Source organism: Orcinus orca, chromosome 17 (assembly GCF_937001465.1).
Source record: "Orcinus orca chromosome 17, mOrcOrc1.1, whole genome shotgun sequence".
In the NCBI taxonomy this organism is placed as follows: domain Eukaryota; kingdom Metazoa; phylum Chordata; class Mammalia; order Artiodactyla; family Delphinidae; genus Orcinus; species Orcinus orca.
In genome coordinates, this window is record NC_064575.1 from 23,543,330 (window position 1) to 23,560,906 (window position 17,577).

General features: G+C 35.3%; 1 protein-coding gene across 2 annotated transcripts in view; it reads left to right on the forward strand.

Moving 5' to 3' along the window:
* Positions 1-17,577, forward strand: part of ZBTB10 (zinc finger and BTB domain containing 10) — a 42,670-nt gene that overhangs the window by 12,287 nt on the left and 12,806 nt on the right. For both annotated transcript variants that reach the window (XM_012535341.3, XM_004276175.4), the window contains exons 2-5: positions 329-1,217; positions 12,210-12,308; positions 17,023-17,199; positions 17,395-17,567. In XM_012535341.3, coding sequence (XP_012390795.1) covers positions 329-1,217; positions 12,210-12,308; positions 17,023-17,199; positions 17,395-17,567 — 1,338 coding nt within the window. The remainder of the gene's footprint in view (positions 1-328; positions 1,218-12,209; positions 12,309-17,022; positions 17,200-17,394; positions 17,568-17,577) is intronic.

Sequence of the window (17,577 nt, forward strand, 5' to 3'; positions counted from 1 at the left end):
AATTCTTAATCCATGTCTTCAGCTATATTTGAAAAGATAACATGATATGTGATACATATTCTTTAAATGAAATTCTGCTGATCCTCAGGATGTTTCTTTTTTTTTTTTATGATAACAGTGGCTTGCAGCAAGCTAAGCTGTTCACTCACTCCTTTCCTCTCAATATTTGGGATTGTCAACACTTCAGTCTCAATATGTAATGATTACTAACAAATTAGTGTATTTCATAGTGCTTTTTAAAAAGTTACTGATAATGATTTGTTGTCTTTGGTCTGATGGCTTTAAAAAGTAAATAGAATTTAATATTAATGTTTTCCATCTATTACAGGAGTCAGAAATACCATCAGAGGAGGGGTACTGTGACTTTAATAGTAGGCCAAATGAGAACTCTTATTGCTATCAACTTCTTCGACAACTAAATGAACAGAGGAAGAAGGGTATTCTTTGTGATGTCAGCATTGTGGTGAGCGGAAAAATCTTTAAAGCTCATAAGAACATCCTGGTTGCAGGCAGCCGTTTCTTTAAGACTTTATATTGCTTTTCAAACAAAGAAAGCCCTAACCAAAACAATACTACCCATTTAGATATTGCTGCAGTTCAAGGTTTTTCAGTCATCTTGGACTTCTTGTATTCTGGTAACCTGGTGCTCACAAGCCAAAATGCCATTGAAGTAATGACAGTGGCCAGCTATCTTCAAATGAGTGAAGTTGTTCAAACTTGCCGAAATTTCATTAAAGATGCCTTAAATATAAGCATTAAATCAGAAGCTCCAGAGTCTGTAGTTGTGGACTATAATAATAGAAAACCAGTTAACAGAGATGGCCTGTCTTCATCACGGGATCAAAAAATTGCCAGTTTTTGGGCAACACGGAATCTTACCAATTTGGCAAGTAATGTAAAAATTGAAAATGATGGTTGTAACGTCGACGAGGGCCAAATAGAAAACTACCAAATGAATGACAGTAGTTGGGTCCAGGATGGTTCACCTGAATTGACAGAAAATGAGTCTCAAGGTCAAACAAAAGTGTTTATTTGGAATAATATGGGCTCCCAGGGAATTCAAGAGACTGGCAAAACAAGGAGGAAAACCCAAGCTACGAAGAGATTTATTTATAATATACCACCTAATAATGAAACAAATTTAGAAGATTGCTCAGTGATGCAGCCACCTGTTGCCTATCCAGAAGAAGATTTGTCATTCATCAAGGAAGAACCAGGTAAATATTGTATATACAGAGGTATTTCAGTTTTCGTTCTTATTCTGGTTGGATATAATCTTGTGTGTATTCTTAAAGTATTTTTTTCATTATAAAAAGAATACATATAAGTAATACTAAAATTTGAGTCTTTATAATAAAAGGGAGAAAATCACTCAAACAAGCACATATTATATCTTACATAATCTTATACTAAATGTAAGATTTGGCGTGTCTTAGTTTTTTCTCTAAGCATGTAGATGTGAGTTTCTCAAAGGTTGTGTTAAATATAGGAATTTGCCCATATTTTATGGAATGTGGACACCATGTATAGTTCTTTGACTTTCCTGATCTTTAGCCTCTGATCACTTTTTGTACCCAGTACTGGAAAAGGTAAAATCTTCTGGTTGTAATGTGTGATCCGTTTGTCATTTCAGGACATTTTTGAGATCTAGTTAACATTCTTTACTCTCAATTTTCTTCGTAAACATATAATTGTTTTATAGAAGTTTGCAAATGTTAATGGGATTATTCTACTTTGTTTAGAGTTACTGTTCTGTGCTCCGCATAAATCTTTCAGAAGCTGGAATATTTTAAGTTTGTCCCACTATTACCTCATTTTCATTCTCATTTACATTAGTTAAGTAAGAGAGAGGCCTCTGAGACCTTTCTCTTCAATATATTCCCAAAGGAATATATATAAGAACCTCAACATATCACATTTGTAGTGTAGGTTTTTAAAAAAATGGAGTGAGTGGGGGACCATTGTTGAAGAGTGAAAATAGATTTGAAACTTCTCTTTACGTTTAATTTGATTGTCTGTGTTTAACTTATTTGAAGAAGTAGCCCAGTGGGTTTGAGATTTTCCTATGTGGACCCCAGACTTTTCTACCACTGTCGTATTTAGTGCTTGTGTTGCTTCAGAGCTCTATAACTGTTCAGTGTCTGAGTTACATGATGGTGATCATCTGGGGATGGAGTACTTTCTGTTAAAGAGAATCATTGTTGTTAGTTCCCAAAGGGCAAAATGCCATAATCCTGTGAAATGGTTCCTCTGGCTGTTTAGGTTTGGGTTTAATTTTCATTGGTAGAAATTTTTAATCATGTGAAAATCAGTATGCATGTGTAATGAATACTATTTGCTGATCTTTCCCCTCCTACTTATCAAGTCTTTAGCAATAAAACCCGAGGTAGTTTCTTTAAAGTATTAATGGTAAGTAGACTTTCTTAGCAGCACTTTATGTTTTGTCTTAATTTTTAATGTAGAAGACCTTGAAGCAGTTCTCAGAATTAGAGCTATGTTGTCTTTTTCTGCATGAATTAATCATTTAGTAGTATGGTGGGAAACCTGTAGTGTTTTTTTTTAATTTATATAGATAACACGCAATATAAGGAGTTAGCAGATTTTTTTGTATAGTAGTTGATTGACAAAACTAATTAGAGCTAACCCCATTCTTAAAATTAATGCCACACATAATTGGAGTGATTCAAAGAGAAGAAAAGCAGTAATTTGAACCACAGTGCATACTTTCAAAAATAACATTGCTAGTGATTATCTTAGCAAGCACCCCTAGCTGTATCAATGGACTAGGTCTATCATAAATTAATTTTTGGTTGTCTAGTATGCTTTTAACTTATCTCTAATATCTTATAAATGAAAATTCTGTTATGTCGTTGATATCACATTAGTATCTGATGAGCCTTGCTTAACTCACAAGTTTGGTTGTATCAGTGATGTGCTACATTCCAACTGTTAAAACTTTTCACAACTTTTTAGTGCCTCTGAATCCACCTTCATTCAGTGGCAGAAAATGGGTCCCGTAAGAGCTAGAACATAATATGATACAGAGCCAGAGGCTGGCAAATTTTTACTGTAAAGGGCCAAGCAGTAAATATTTTTGGGTTCGTTGGTCATAAAGTCAGTTACTTAAGTCTGTCATTGTAGCATGAAAGCATTCACAGACAGTATGTAAACAAATGAACATGGGTGTGTTCTAGTGTTGCCAACTTTTGGTATAGAGCAGTGGGTCTTAATCATGGCTGCATGTTGGCATTAATTGGGAACTTTACAGGCCACCATGATTCTTGGATCTCTCTGCTAGGGATATAGATTTAATTGGTCTGGGATGTGGCCTGGTTGTTGAAACTTTTATAAACTCTGCAGGTGATTCTGTTGTGAACCAAGGTTGAAATCTGCTGATGTAGAGGAAAGCCCAAATTGAATCAGGATTGGGAAGTGAGCTCTGCCACTTATATGTTACCATAATCAAATTAAGTTAAACTCGTGCCCTCGGTTTCCTCTTCTTTAGAATATGCTATTTATTTTATAGGGTTATTATGAAAAATGACAAATATAAAAACATAGCTCGCATGGTCATCTTAGTCCCCCTTACAGACTATTGAGATTATTTAAAATCAGTTTTCCAGTGCAGTGTACTTTCTACCAAATTCTAGATAGGTGGTCTTATTATAGCCTCAGCCTGACCTTTTGTTTTAATACTTAGAATACTTTTTGAAGCAGCCTGTTCCAGGGTTAAAATGAATATCATTATTAGGAAGTTACTTTATATTGAGCTAAAATTTGCTTCTCTTTAACTCCTAATTCTGCCATTTTTAGTAGTATAATCTGAGCCTAACCTCTAATCTCTCTAATCAACCTGATAACCCTTCAGATATTAACATTTGAAAAATTCCCCTGAAGTCCCCTTCTTCTAGGCTAAGTGCTGTACCTCCCACCTTGTGAATGCCAAACCCTTTTACACCCTTCTTAACAGCCATAGACAGTTTGTTTCACCCTGAAATTTTGATGCACAGAATTGACTAGAACTCTCCAGGCAAATTCTGACCAGTAAAGAACACAGTGGGTCTGTATTTACCAAGGTTAAGGCCTTTCTCAAGGTCATTCAGTTAGTAAAATAGAGGCAGGTTCCATGTTTAGGACTGTCTGGCATTAGAAGCTTGGCAGTTAATAAACTAGTGACCCAGTCTTAAAAAATGAGGCCCATTTTAAAACTTGTAACATTTTAATGAATTCCACATTAATGGTTATACTTTTTTTCATTTTCACTTATTGAAAAAATAGTGAAATTTTTCGGTGAAATAAATGCTTTTAAACGTACTTAAAATTCTATACCTAAACATGTGAAAAGTCGTGGTGAATTATCCATTTAGTCTATAAGCAGTGCTTGGCATATTTGGATTTGTGGGTCTCTTGTAGGAACTGTGACTTCCCAGATTCTTAAGCTTACTATTTGTAAATCACAGCTCTAAATACTGTTGTCTTCTTGTCATATAATGTTGAAGGTGGTGTTTGGATGCCTCATAAAGAAATATAATTGAGATACTGAGATAGGAAGGTTTATCAGGGATTGTATTCAGATGGTATTTTTTTTTAATCTTAAAGAAGCTAGTATACCTATTATTTGACTCACTACTGGGATTCCCTTCAAATCATTTTTGATAATATGAAGATATTTGGAAGTGGAACTCCAGAAAAGTTAGAAACTTCTGTCTTTTTTACTGTCTTATTGGGGTTTATTGGATAATTAAAACTGTTAGGAAAAACAGTTCTGGGTAATAAAATAGGAAAAAAAGGAGTCATTTAATGAGTTCCTTTGATAATGTAAAAATTTCAAAACCTCATCTTCCTGATTTACAGCCAGAAAACAAGTTTCAGCCAAATAAATAAAGTACATGTAAATCTTAAGATTAGAAATTAAATTGTAGGGGCAAAAATAACTAATACCTACATTATTTTACACAGTGTGTTCATCTGTACTGTTAGAACAAGTCAGGTATGTTAATCCCATCTTTGATCTACTCTGGACTCATGGAACATTGGGTTTTCTGAATCTGTATTTTTGTATTATTTGTGCCAGTCACACTGGCAAGTTGCCCCATTGTAAATAACTGTACTCTGTACGTAATACATTTTATATCTGCATGCAATACATACCTCATTTAACAAAGATTTTGAATGACTGACAAGAAACAAATTATCAAAATACAAATAAAATATAGCAATAAAGAAGTGTGCTAGCCAAGGGTGTTAATATGGTTAGCCTAATTAAAATTGCTTTTTGTTGGTTCTAAGATGATAAGAAACCCTTCAAAGTGAGGAAACGTACCAGTTCTGTGGGATGACAAACTTTTCTGGTACTGAATTCTGAAAGGAATTTCTCCAGTGGGGTTTTGTATAGTTGACACTAAGTAGTATAATTGGCAATTTCCTCAAAAGCATTTTCTAGTAAATGCAACAGTAGATTATAGAATTAATTTTTATCTAATAAAAGCTGGTAAAATTTCATCTAGATAATTGAATTTTTCATGATGCCGTACAAATACTCAGATGCAAGGTGGTTTTAGTTGATCAAAGGATATAATTTAGGGTTCTTTTAAACAATCTAAAAGTTCCTTTCTCTCATCTGTACTTTGGATAGGAAAACAGCTTTGTGGCATTTGTGAATTTTTATTAATTCCTACAAGTAGAGTTGAATTGAGGTTTAAGCTTTAACATCTTTAATTTGTGTAATTGTCTATTGGTTAAAAAGCATTTAATTCGAGTATTTAGAAAACAACTTTGAGAAAAGAATGCTCAAATTATATATCTTTAAGATATCCTAATGAGTCATACTTGAAGTAGTGAATTACCAGCACTTACGCCCTTCTATATTTGGGGTGATAATTGATACGTGGCATCACTTTCAGATGTTGCAGAATCTTGAAATGCTTTCTTAAATGATCTTTTTTTTTAAAATTTAAACATTTTTACAACTTTGAAAATTGACCATCTGATTTGAGATTTTCCAATATTTTGGCCATGCCATATAAAGTTACTGTATGAACTACTTAAAATGTTTCCACTTAACTTGGCTTGAGTTTATCACACATAATATGTCTAATTAGAAGGAAAGAAAATTTCATAATTATGAAATCTTGGAGGCTATAAATCAAAGCTTTTAAAAATCATTTTGGCAACAAAACCTGATAATCAATTGGCAGCAAAACCGCCTATTTATATTTTTTACTTATTTCCTAAAATGTGAATATCCATATGTTTTGTTGCAGAAATACCGTTTTGATTACAGGTTGCTACCCTACATCCACTGGGGGTGTTGTAGTTATTACTTGCCTAAAATCTGAAAATTTATGCATTGTACATCTTAACCCAAGTGTTTTACATAACAGGTTTATGGACCTGGATTAGTTCTTTCTTCTTAAGGGATTCCAGATGTACTGCTCTACGTTACAGGCATCCTTTTGGTTGAGTATGTTACAAAGGATGAACTACAAGTGATTTAAGGTCATTTTTCTCTAGAAACTGTTACATTTGGGTATTAAATGGTAGTTTGAGGGCCTGAGGCTCATTTTAAAAAATGAATGTCCACCACTAGCTAATGGACTGCAAAATATACTAATATATAAGACTCCTCAATATTTAATCTTAAAAGGATGATAATAGGTAACTATATGGTAATAGGAGTATTCTGCCATCTGTTTTTTCCTTCTCCTTTACTTTCCTCTGCCTTGTGTTCCTTTCCCTTCCCTGTCTGCCGTATCTGATCCAAGAGATGGCTACACTAATGATCATTCTCTTCAAGTTATAAGCCTTAAAGAAATAGAATTTGTGTGGCCAGACTAAAGCTGTGTGTTGAAGAAGCCTTGTGTGGATCAGTTATAAAAGCATTTTTGTGACTTCTATCTGTTGATGGTATTAAGTTGTCTAAACCCACCCTGTAAGTGTCAACCCCTGAAAATTTTTGTAAGACTAAATTTTTTATTTCTGATATAATATTTTGGGGTGACCAAAATATTATATTATATTCTGGGGTTTAATATTCTGGGGTGACCAGAAATTTTATCTTATAACCACATATTATTACTTTTCTGGGACTCCAAACTTTCCACATCATAAGAGGAAATTTGGTAATAAAATTTTTATTTAAATCCTCAAGAAACTGAGCAACAGGTCAGGTCATATTGCTGTCAAGATTGAGAATTTGTTCACAGTAGGATGGCTGTGGGGTAGAAACATACCAGTGCAGTGTGATAAATGTTAAAATCAGAAGTATGGCAGAGGGTGCAATGGGGGAGGTTCCTGACTGCTCATAAGAGTTGGAGAAAGCTTCATAGATTTGGATCTTGTATTATATAGGAGTTTGCCAGGAGAGGGTGCAAGGTGGCAAGAAATTGGAGTAAGTGGGTGAAAGAATAGAAAGGGCAGTGTCGTAGGGGTAGATGAGGTTGGGTCAAACGTTAGGGCCAGATTGTAATTCTCTGTTTGACATGGTAATAAATTGTGAATTTTATTTTACGGACTCTGAGGCAGTGAGAGGTTTTAAATTAGAGATCCGAGCTGTATATATTTGCCTTTAACACAAAGGCATTTGGAGGGTGTTGTTCATGAATTGGAGTGGGGAGTGTCCCAGGGAGACCTGTTAAGGCCCAGTCATGGAAGAAATAACAGCCTTGTTTGAATAGAAGCGAAGAAGAAACAGTAGAGCCTAGTCTGTCATTTGAATCATCGAGTTTGGGGGTAAAGGGAAACTGCTATTTGTTGAGTCTCTAGGCTGCTATAGAACTGTCAAGGGTGCTTTGTATAATTCATTTGCAACTGAATTTACTCTCCACTGAAAGGGAAAAAAACTCGAACACAGTGAATGAAGAGAAAAAAATCTATAACTGTTTATGAAAAAAAATCAGATTTAGTTTTCTGAAACTGTCTTCAGAGAAGAGAAATTTGTTGCTAGTATACATTTACATGAAAACAAAAGTTGAATAGACCTTACTGAGTTTTTGTAGGATGGAGTTGTAGTTCTTTCTAGAACCTTGATTTCTGATGTCCTCTCTCATATTTCATTCTTTTAAAGAATATTTGTGTTTTAAGAAAATCTGGATTAGTCTGCACCTGCCTTATGTTTGGAATTTGGGGAACCAAAAGCAAACGGTCAGGGAGACCTCCTTCCCAACCTAGCTTTGTTTAGCACTTACAGGCAGGTGCTGTACTAAGCACCAGATGCTTTGGAAGTGATGCTAGCCCAGTGTGGTCCAAGAGAAACCTATAGCCACATGCACCAAGATTAAACTCATTTAAGGACATCATCATTTATGTTGCACTTTATAATTAATGCAATATTTTTATTTACTAATGTTATTTTTCATAGCAACTTTGTGAAGTGGATAAATATTGCTACTCTTTCCTTGTGAAGAAAATCAAGTTATGATTGTTATAAATTTGGGAGAAGGTAGAGACTGAGATTTACACCATTCTTTTTTCATCTCATTCTCTTTGCATTGCTTGGTAATCAGGTTTTTAAAAAACCCATGAATAAGATGTCATTTTTTTTAAAGAATGCAATTCATGGTTAATCAGAGAAGTATAAAAAAGTGCATTCTAAGGAGGAAGTTGCTTTGAAGATAGACAAAAATGTATTAGTTAAAGAACAATGACAGCTAATAACTAGGTACACTTAAAATTTTGGAGGTGCTTTTATTAAAGAGGTTAATAAAGTGAAGGCTGGTTTGGCACAGAGCGTAGGTAGTTTTGTTTTTGCGCATTTAGCAGTAGATACCAAGTATCACTAGGAAAGTAAGTTTAAGATGTTTATACTTCTGCACTCTCATTTCCAGCATTGCAGATTGTACTTTTTTTTTTTAATTGCCTGGTTAGTGCCAGGTTTGGTGCTCCTGTTGTCAGGAGGCAGTGTAATACAGTTAACAAACAGTGCAGCACTCTGCACTAGCTTTAGTTTCCTCTTAAAGGTTGAGGATAAGAATATTCGTAACTATATAAATATGTAGTGAAATTTAAATGAGATTGCATGTACAAAAGGACTTTATAAAACCTGTTTTTTTTTTCTCTTAGGGAAGGTGTCAGCTATTATCTGTTCACTGAAGAAAATACGTTTGTAAAAATAGAAGAAATTGCATGTGGCTTAGCATTTAGCTCTGATTATTTGAATGGTATTACATAGTGTACATTTACTTCCTATTATCTTATAAAACTAATGTTTTAATAGCTCTTCAAAAAAGGTCTTTCGTTGTTTGCAAAGAGGTCTCAGCCCTTTTTGCTAAGTTTACATTAAGAGAAAGATTTCCATAGGAAGGTTATGAATGTCACAAAAGCAAAGTATATTAGAGTTTATTTTTTAATCCTATATTTTTTTGAGAAAAAGATGATGACCAAGAGTTACTGGTGAAGCAGAATATATATTTTTTTAATTAATTAATTTATTTATGGCTGCATTGGGTCTTCATTGCAGCATGTGAGTTTCTCATTGAGGTGGCTTCTCTTGTTGCAGAGCACAGGCTCTAGGCACGCGGGCTTCAGTGGTTGTGGCTCACGGGCTCTAGAGCACAGGCTCAGTAGTTGTGATGCATGGGCTTAGTTGCTCCAGGACATGTGGGATCTTCCCGGACCAGGGCTCGAACCCGTGTCCCCTGCATTGGCAGGTGGAATCTTAACCACTGCGCCATCAGGGAAGTCCCAGAATATATTCTTGTATCAAATGATTGGTTGGTTTCCTGGCTTCTATCTTACTCACATCAACTCAGCTGATTAAAAATAAGTTGCTAGGTGCGTTGGCTGATTTCAAATAAGGTACAGCAGTGATATGATGTACTGATTCCTAAGTTAAGCATGGTTTTTGAAAGCTGTTGTCAACCTGGACAAGCTCATCTATTTTAAGATTTATTTTTGGTATCAAGAACCAAGTAGTTGGTACCTTTCAAATGGGTTTTAACATCTGTAGTATGGATATGATTTTGTTATTGTACACAGAAAGAATACATTTGCCATCTATTAAGGTTTTAGGTTGACATATTCTCTATTAGTGTCCATGTAGCATTAAAGATCACAAATTAAATCCTAATACTTGAAAGCCTTGAACAAATCACTATAGAATATTACGTAAATAGAAACACTCTGTATTTACAAACCTGCTTGGCAGAATTTTAAGAAGTGCCCTCAGAACAGACTGTACACTTTAGAATAAGATGCTGGGGAAAGGGACATTTTTTAAATAGTGATTTAAATTTTACTTTTTGATTATTGAAATACATTTAACTTTTCATAGGAAAGCAAAGCCACTAAATTTCAATTAATTAATTTTCAGTTATTCAATGTTTTAGTGTTATTATATACCAGAAAACTGAGAATTTTTTTTTTTTTTTTTTTTTTTTTGCTGCACCATGTGGCTTTCAGGATCTTAGTTCACTGACCAGAGATTAAACCCAAGCCATGGCAGTGAAATTGCTGGATCCTAACTATTGGACTGCCAGGGAACTCCAGAGAAATTTTTCTTCATAAGTCTAAATTAGTAACACAGGTTGTAAAGGGCAGACTACTCAAGCCAACATTTAACCACATTTGTTGAAAAGCCTTTTATTTGTCATGCATTATGATAAATACTGGGAAAATAAAATCTAGGTAGTATCCCTGCTCTCAAGGAACAGGAAAGGAGTCTGTGTCTATTTACTGTTCCTTCTGACTTCCAACCCATTTACTGTAGGCAGTAACCTCACGTTCTACTATTCTAAGTTACAGAGAAAATAAAAGCCAGTAGACATTTAGTCTTTAAGTGCCTGTCTTCAAACTTCTCTCTGTATATACTGATTGTCTTAATGCTTCTGGATCCCAGACTCCTTAGGAATCTTACAAAATTGATAATTCCTTCTTTTTGCAGTATTTCTTCAGTGTCTTCTCCCTTTCTTGGTGACTTATTCCTTTTAGTATTTAAACATGTTTGTTTATTCCATCTTAAAAAAAAACCCAGACTCTTACCCTATATCTCATCTCACTCTTGCCCTTTACAGCCACATTTCTCAGATTGTCTGTACTGTATCTCTAATTCGTCTTCCATTCACAGCACAGGCCACTCTCACTCTTTCTACTTGCCAGCTGATCCACCAGTACCACTCTAAGATCACCAGGTGACCTCCAAGGTACTCAGTATTTATTGAATGAAATGAAAGTAACGCATACTTTAGTCTCCATCTTGAATTCTTGGTAGTATAGGATGGTGACACCAAAGATGAGTCTTGAATGGGAGGTAGAGGAGAGATTGCCTATTATAAGTGGCATTTGAAAAATGTCTTCTGAGACTTTAATTTGAGGAGTAGATAGTACCAGTGGGATGATGCTAGATTCGTAAATAGAAACCTGAATATTAGGACCTTGTATTCTAAATTAAGGAGTTTGAAGATTATCCTAAAAACTGGTGAATTGATTTTAAGTAAAGGAGCAACATGTTTTATGTTGTCGAAAGATCTTTCTGGCAATGTTGTGGGAAATGAAGAGTGAACACTGTATTTTGCAGCAAGGAGACCAAGAAACTGTTGAAGTAATTCTCTGATTAATCCAGGAGAATAATGATGAGTGCCTGGATTAAGGCAGCAGTAGAGAAAAAGAAGAGATGGAACAGATTCAAGGGAAATAACAGATTGGAACCAAGAGTACTATCTCATTAGTATGCCCTTAATGCTGCTTTTCCATATTTCAGGATTAACTCTTAGGAATTACCTCTTCTCTGAAGTCTTCCTTTACTAATCTAGTATTCATTGGTCTTTTCCACTTCTGAACCAGTACAGAAACAATGTTTTATACATTTAGTGCTTAATACTAGCAGTAGCAGCTATCTTTTGGGTATCAGACACCATAACCGTAACACTTGGCTTGCATTAACTGATTAAATTTCTTTATCATATCTCTGATATAGGTAGATGCATATGAGGAAACTGAGGCACATGCTTGTACAAATGGAGCCAGGCTCTAAAGCTCATTCTTAATCCAGTGTGCTGGTGTTCCTGTGGAGTGTGCACTTGTTCCTGTGGTTGAAAAGCATGTCTTATGTATGCTTTTGTGCCTTGTAGCGTTAAGCACATAGTAGCTATTCAGTACTTGCAGATATCCTCTGTTTAGTCTGCATAAGAAACAATTCCAAGAAAAGAGTGGTGGTCTGGGTGATGGCTATTGTGTGGTTGTAAATAACAGATTATTCTGTGTCTCCTTTTCAGATCTGGATGGTGCTCTACTCTCAGGGCCAGATTGTGATAGGAATGTGAATACAAATTTATTGGCTGAAGCCGGCTCCAGTCAAGATGGAGGTGATGCTGGTAGGTACAATAGAATTTTAGCAGGAGTACCTTTAAGAGGATTTGAAGATTGGGAGGTATTTGTGTATGTGTTTATTAAGGACCTACTGCAGTTTCTTTTCCTTAAAGGAAAGTATTAGGTATAAACACTTTCAGTCTTGGGCAGCTATGTTGATTGTAGAATTTAGAAGCCTGGTAAATACAAATGGATAGGTATTTCTTGTTTGTTTGAGGGAGTCATTTATTTAGAGTTGTTAAAACTTGTGGCTTGTGGCTTTCTGCTAGTGTATAGATGGAATAAGAATGGTAACTATCAGAATGGTTGACTAATGTATTTTAATTAGCTTTGATGTAAAATAATAGTGTGGTTGTTGATGACTATGGAAAACGTTAATTCTGAATAGTGATATTTATAACAACTACTTTGGGGGAAGTGCACATGAATACAAAGAATCCATGAATATTCCAAAGAATAATATAGGTAAATTAAAAAGGGAGAAAGCTTTCTTAACAGAAGAATTCCAAGCTAATAAACATAGAAGAATGATAGAATTGGAAAAACACCTATTTTTCAATGTCCATGGGAAATAATTCAAGGTCATCATTGGATAGTAAGCCACCATTGATGGGCTTATCCCATGATGACTGGGATAAGTTTGTTGTAATAGCATTTTGTTGTAAGTTTGTTGTAATAGCATTTTACAGTTTTGTTGTAATAGCATTTTCGCGTGGTCTTAGTATCATACCACAGGTTACTTTTATTCCCAAAGGAGAAAAGATACCTCTACAATAAAGAGATCTGATGAACATGATCATAGCCAAGTGATTAAATTTAGTATGCCTCCTGGTATGATGCACTAGCTGGCACCATCACCTATGTCTTATAGTATACTTGCCAGAAGGTTTCACTCGACTTTAATCATGAGGAGAAAAAAAGACAAATCTCTCCAAATCCAGCATTATGTCAATCTTTTATTATATCATTGATCCAAAAAAGAAAACAATGAAGAGGCATTTGGGGGATAGTTGGAAAGGTGAATATGTAGTCTGGGTTAAATGATAGTCTTAACAATTTTTAAAATTCTTGGATGTGATAAAGGCACTATGGTTTATATAGGAGGAAGTTCTAAAAGATGCATGCTGTGTTTAGGGGTGAAGTGATGAAGCATAGAAGTTGTTTTCAAATAGTACACAAAGGTATGTATATGTATACATAGAGCGAAAGCACATGTGACAAAACTAACATTTGTTGAAGATACATAAAAGGATATGGGATATTCAGTGATTCAGTTTCTGTAGCTTTGGAAATCTTTATAAACAATTGATGGGGACCGGGACAACTGTGCTTTTACAGAAAACTCTCCGGGGCTTTCGAATATACAGTGTGCACGGACCAAAATTAAGCCATAATTCTGAAGAAACTGCCTTAAGGTGGTTTTCTCCTAACTGTTGAAAAGAATTTACAAAGATTTTGAAGTTAGCAGTTTACAGATTAGATGCATTGAATTTTGAACACTTGTCTCTCGTACAGAAAATCACTAATAGTGCCAAGAGTACTTTATTGCACTTGCTTTCTTGTTTTAGAAATCTGGTTCAAGAATGGGTTTATTTAGTTTGGCATGTGAATTCAGATGTAAAATTTAAATTTGTGCACATAAACATATTCAGTGGAGGCTGGTCCATATAATTTATTTCATTCTCAGAAAGCAAATCCTTGATTTAGAGTGCTTTCTCTTTGGGGGACATTCTAATCCATTAATGAGTATTTGGGGGAATTCCCTGGCGGTCCAGTGGTTAGGATTCTGTGCTTCCACTGCAGGGAGCATGGGTTTAATCCCTGGTCGGGGAACTAAGATATCCTGCAAGTTGCATGGTGCAGCCAAAAAAAAAAAAATAGTATTTTTGCAACTGAGATCCCTTGTGTTACGTTTTTGTTTTTGTTTTGTTTTGTTTTGTTTTTGCGGTACGCGGGCCTTTCACCGCTGTGGCCTCTCCCGCTGCGGAGCACAGGCTCTGGATGTGCAGGCCCAGCGGCCATGGCCCACGGGTCCAGCCGCTCCGCGGCATGCGGGATCCTCCCGGACCAGGGCATGAACCCAGTCCCCTGCATCGCCAGGCGGACTCCCAACCACTGCGCCACCAGGGAAGCCCCTGTGTTACTGTTTTGACGTCAAAAAAAAAGTGCTTTCTTCTTACTTTGCCATTATGGAATAATGTACCCAGAAGATTATTAAACAGTAAGCACAATTATAGAACTGAATAACCTTAATGATCCTTCAGTTTTATGAATTGCAAAGGAAATACCTTTTTCAGTTTTCAAATGGGTGTTTTAACAGATTGTTTGAACATTAAATGTATCCTTTGCAATCCAAAACAGTTACCTGAAGTTTGCTGTTTGTGTGTTTACTTTTACTGTATATTTGTTTTCTAAATTCTTTGGCACAATTTTCTTGGGTGGGCGGGTACTGCCGTGATACTAGTCAGTTGGTACTGCCAATTCTGGGTATTTAAATTTTGGTTTGTTTGGGTTGTGGCTTTCTTTTGTTTTTGAAGTCTCCTGTTCTTTATTTGTAACAATTGTATTTTAATTTTCTGCATCCCCTAACTCCAAAGTATCCTTTTTCTCCCTCCCACTCAAAGGCGCAATACCTTGGTTCAAGTTGCTCTTATACTTCCTAAAAGTAATTTGTACTGGTTATAAGAATCTGGAGAGATGAAAGAAGTTTGAGATGAGGCTTTCTTAATTTGAATTACCATTTTGTATTCCAGATATGGTTTTCTTACCTGGACCATGGATGCTTTTTATTGTATCTTACTGTAGGTCTAGAGAAACATTGCAAGTGTTAAAAATCTTCAATTCTGAATCTTGAGTTATCAATTCATCACTTGTTTTAGGGCTGCTCTCTTTATTCTTATGCAGTGAATAATATTTTGTTGGATATTAGCATATTTAACATGATTTATGAGGTTAGTTTTCCAAGTTTTTTGAGCAAGTAAAAAATAGTACATGTTAGCACTTTGCTAGATACATTTATTCAACAAATAATTGAATGGTGTATGTTTTGGACATTAGAAATACTGAGGTGATTAACAGGCACAGTCCTTGCTCTTAGAGCTTACTTTGTTTTGTACTGATTTGGACAAGAGCTATGAATCATAAAACTCAAACTTTATGTAGAAATGTGAAACTGAAAATTGATGGACTTTCACAGGCTACTACTCCCAACCTTATCTCTGTCACACACACATAGATATGGTGTCTCACTTTAGGATTCTGAAACTTTACCCCAAGCAGTATTACAGTTAAATTATATAATTATGGATTCAGAGGGCTTTCCTAACATTAAGAAAAAAGTGGGTGAAGGCATTCCAAGTACAAAACAATTACAATAGTAGTAATGAATTGCAATTTTTAAATACCTTAAGACCTTTTTGTATTGTTGGGTATTGATACTTTCAATTTTTCCTTAAGAGGGAAATCTTAAGTTCTTTTAATTTTTAAAAGAGGCAGTGTATCTGGCAAGTAGATACAGGAAATTGAATTCTTAGAAAACTCATTTGGCAAGCATTGTTTTATAAAATCGTGTATATGGGAGGAAAATTATTAAATTGCTGCACGAGTGTGCTGTGCATATATCCTAGAAAGCAGTGTTCTAGGCAGGGGAAGGAGTAAGTGCAAAGGCCTTAAAGTGGGAGCCAATTTATCATGGTGGAACAGCACAGAGGCCAGTATGATTGGAATAGAGTAACCAAGGGGGTGGTTTGGAAACAAGGGCTAGATCAGGTAAGGCTTTGTAGTATATTGGAAGTCTTTGGCTTGTACTATGAGTAAGATGGTTAGTACTTGCTCTGATTTAAAGTTTTGAAAGAATCTCTGATTGCTGTTTAGAATAAACTCTAGGAAGGCAGCACAGTGTGAGCTGGGAGACAAGCAGATGGCTATTGAAGATAATCCAGAGGCAGCAGTTGATGGTTGATTGGAATAGGATGGCAGTAGTTATGGGGGATTCTGGATATCTTCACATTGCCAGAGGATTCCTGGATCCGAGGAATTACATACATATTCAAGATGGAATTAAATGCAGAGGAGATGATTCCTACTTTAGCTTGTCTGAAGATCCCCAGGCACAAATTCCCTAAGGCTCATTGAGTCTACTTTCCAGACTTTTATTTATTTAAGGGTGACATTAGAGAGGTGTTGATGAACCCCCAGATTCCCCGTTACCTTGCACCAGTGCATCTGAAACAACAAACAAGGGTCTAATAATACAAGAACTTTACATTTGTAATTACCCTATATTTATATTCTTCATCCTTAGCCCATTTCTTCTCTACTGATAGGAGACGATCCCATTCCACAGCTGGGTTTCCCATTCCACAGCTGCTACTGGTCTTAAGTGATAGTATGGTTAGAAACAGCAGCTATTTAAAAGGGTAGTTTCATGTGGGCTCCACATACCATTAAATAGTATTTTTATTTTACTGATTTTTTTTTCTGTGGTTGAATTATATTTTAAACTTTAGTTTGTTTTCTATTCTAATAGCCTGCCAACCAGGATATTATAAATTGGGATAATAAGGTATGAGGCCATCTCAGTTTTAGACTAAAATATAGTTTTAATTCAGCTATTTTATATTAAGCTGTTCTATCATAAAATATAGATTTTTTTAATCCTCATAAGAGACAGATCTTAATTACCATCATTACATCAGGATCACTTTTCAATTGTTTTAGGTCCTTCACATGATTTCAAGTATGGCCTGATGCCTGGCCCTTCAAGCGATTTCAAGTATGGATTGCTACCAGGTACTTCAAATGATTTCAAGTATGGATTGATACCAGGTGCTTCTAACGATTTCAAGTATGGATTATTGCCTGAATCTTGGCCAAAACAAGAAACTTGGGAAAATGGCAAGTATTAGTCAAACATCTATAGAATTTAATACTTTTTATCAATTAAAAGCTTCCACATTCTGGGTTCTAAAAAACTCAGATAGTAGTAGCCCTATAATGATCCCTGTTCTCAAGAATAGACAAGCTTTTGATAGCAGTTTTCTGTTTAATATATAATAAGTGCTTTTTTTGTTTGTTTTTTAATTCTCAAAGGTGAATCATCTCTAATCATGAACAAGTTAAAATGCCCTCATTGTAGCTATGTAGCCAAATACAGACGAACACTAAAAAGGCATTTGCTCATTCATACGGGAGTCAGATCATTTAGCTGTGATATTTGTGGGAAACTGTTTACTCGCAGAGAACATGTAAAAAGACATTCCCTGGTAAGTAACT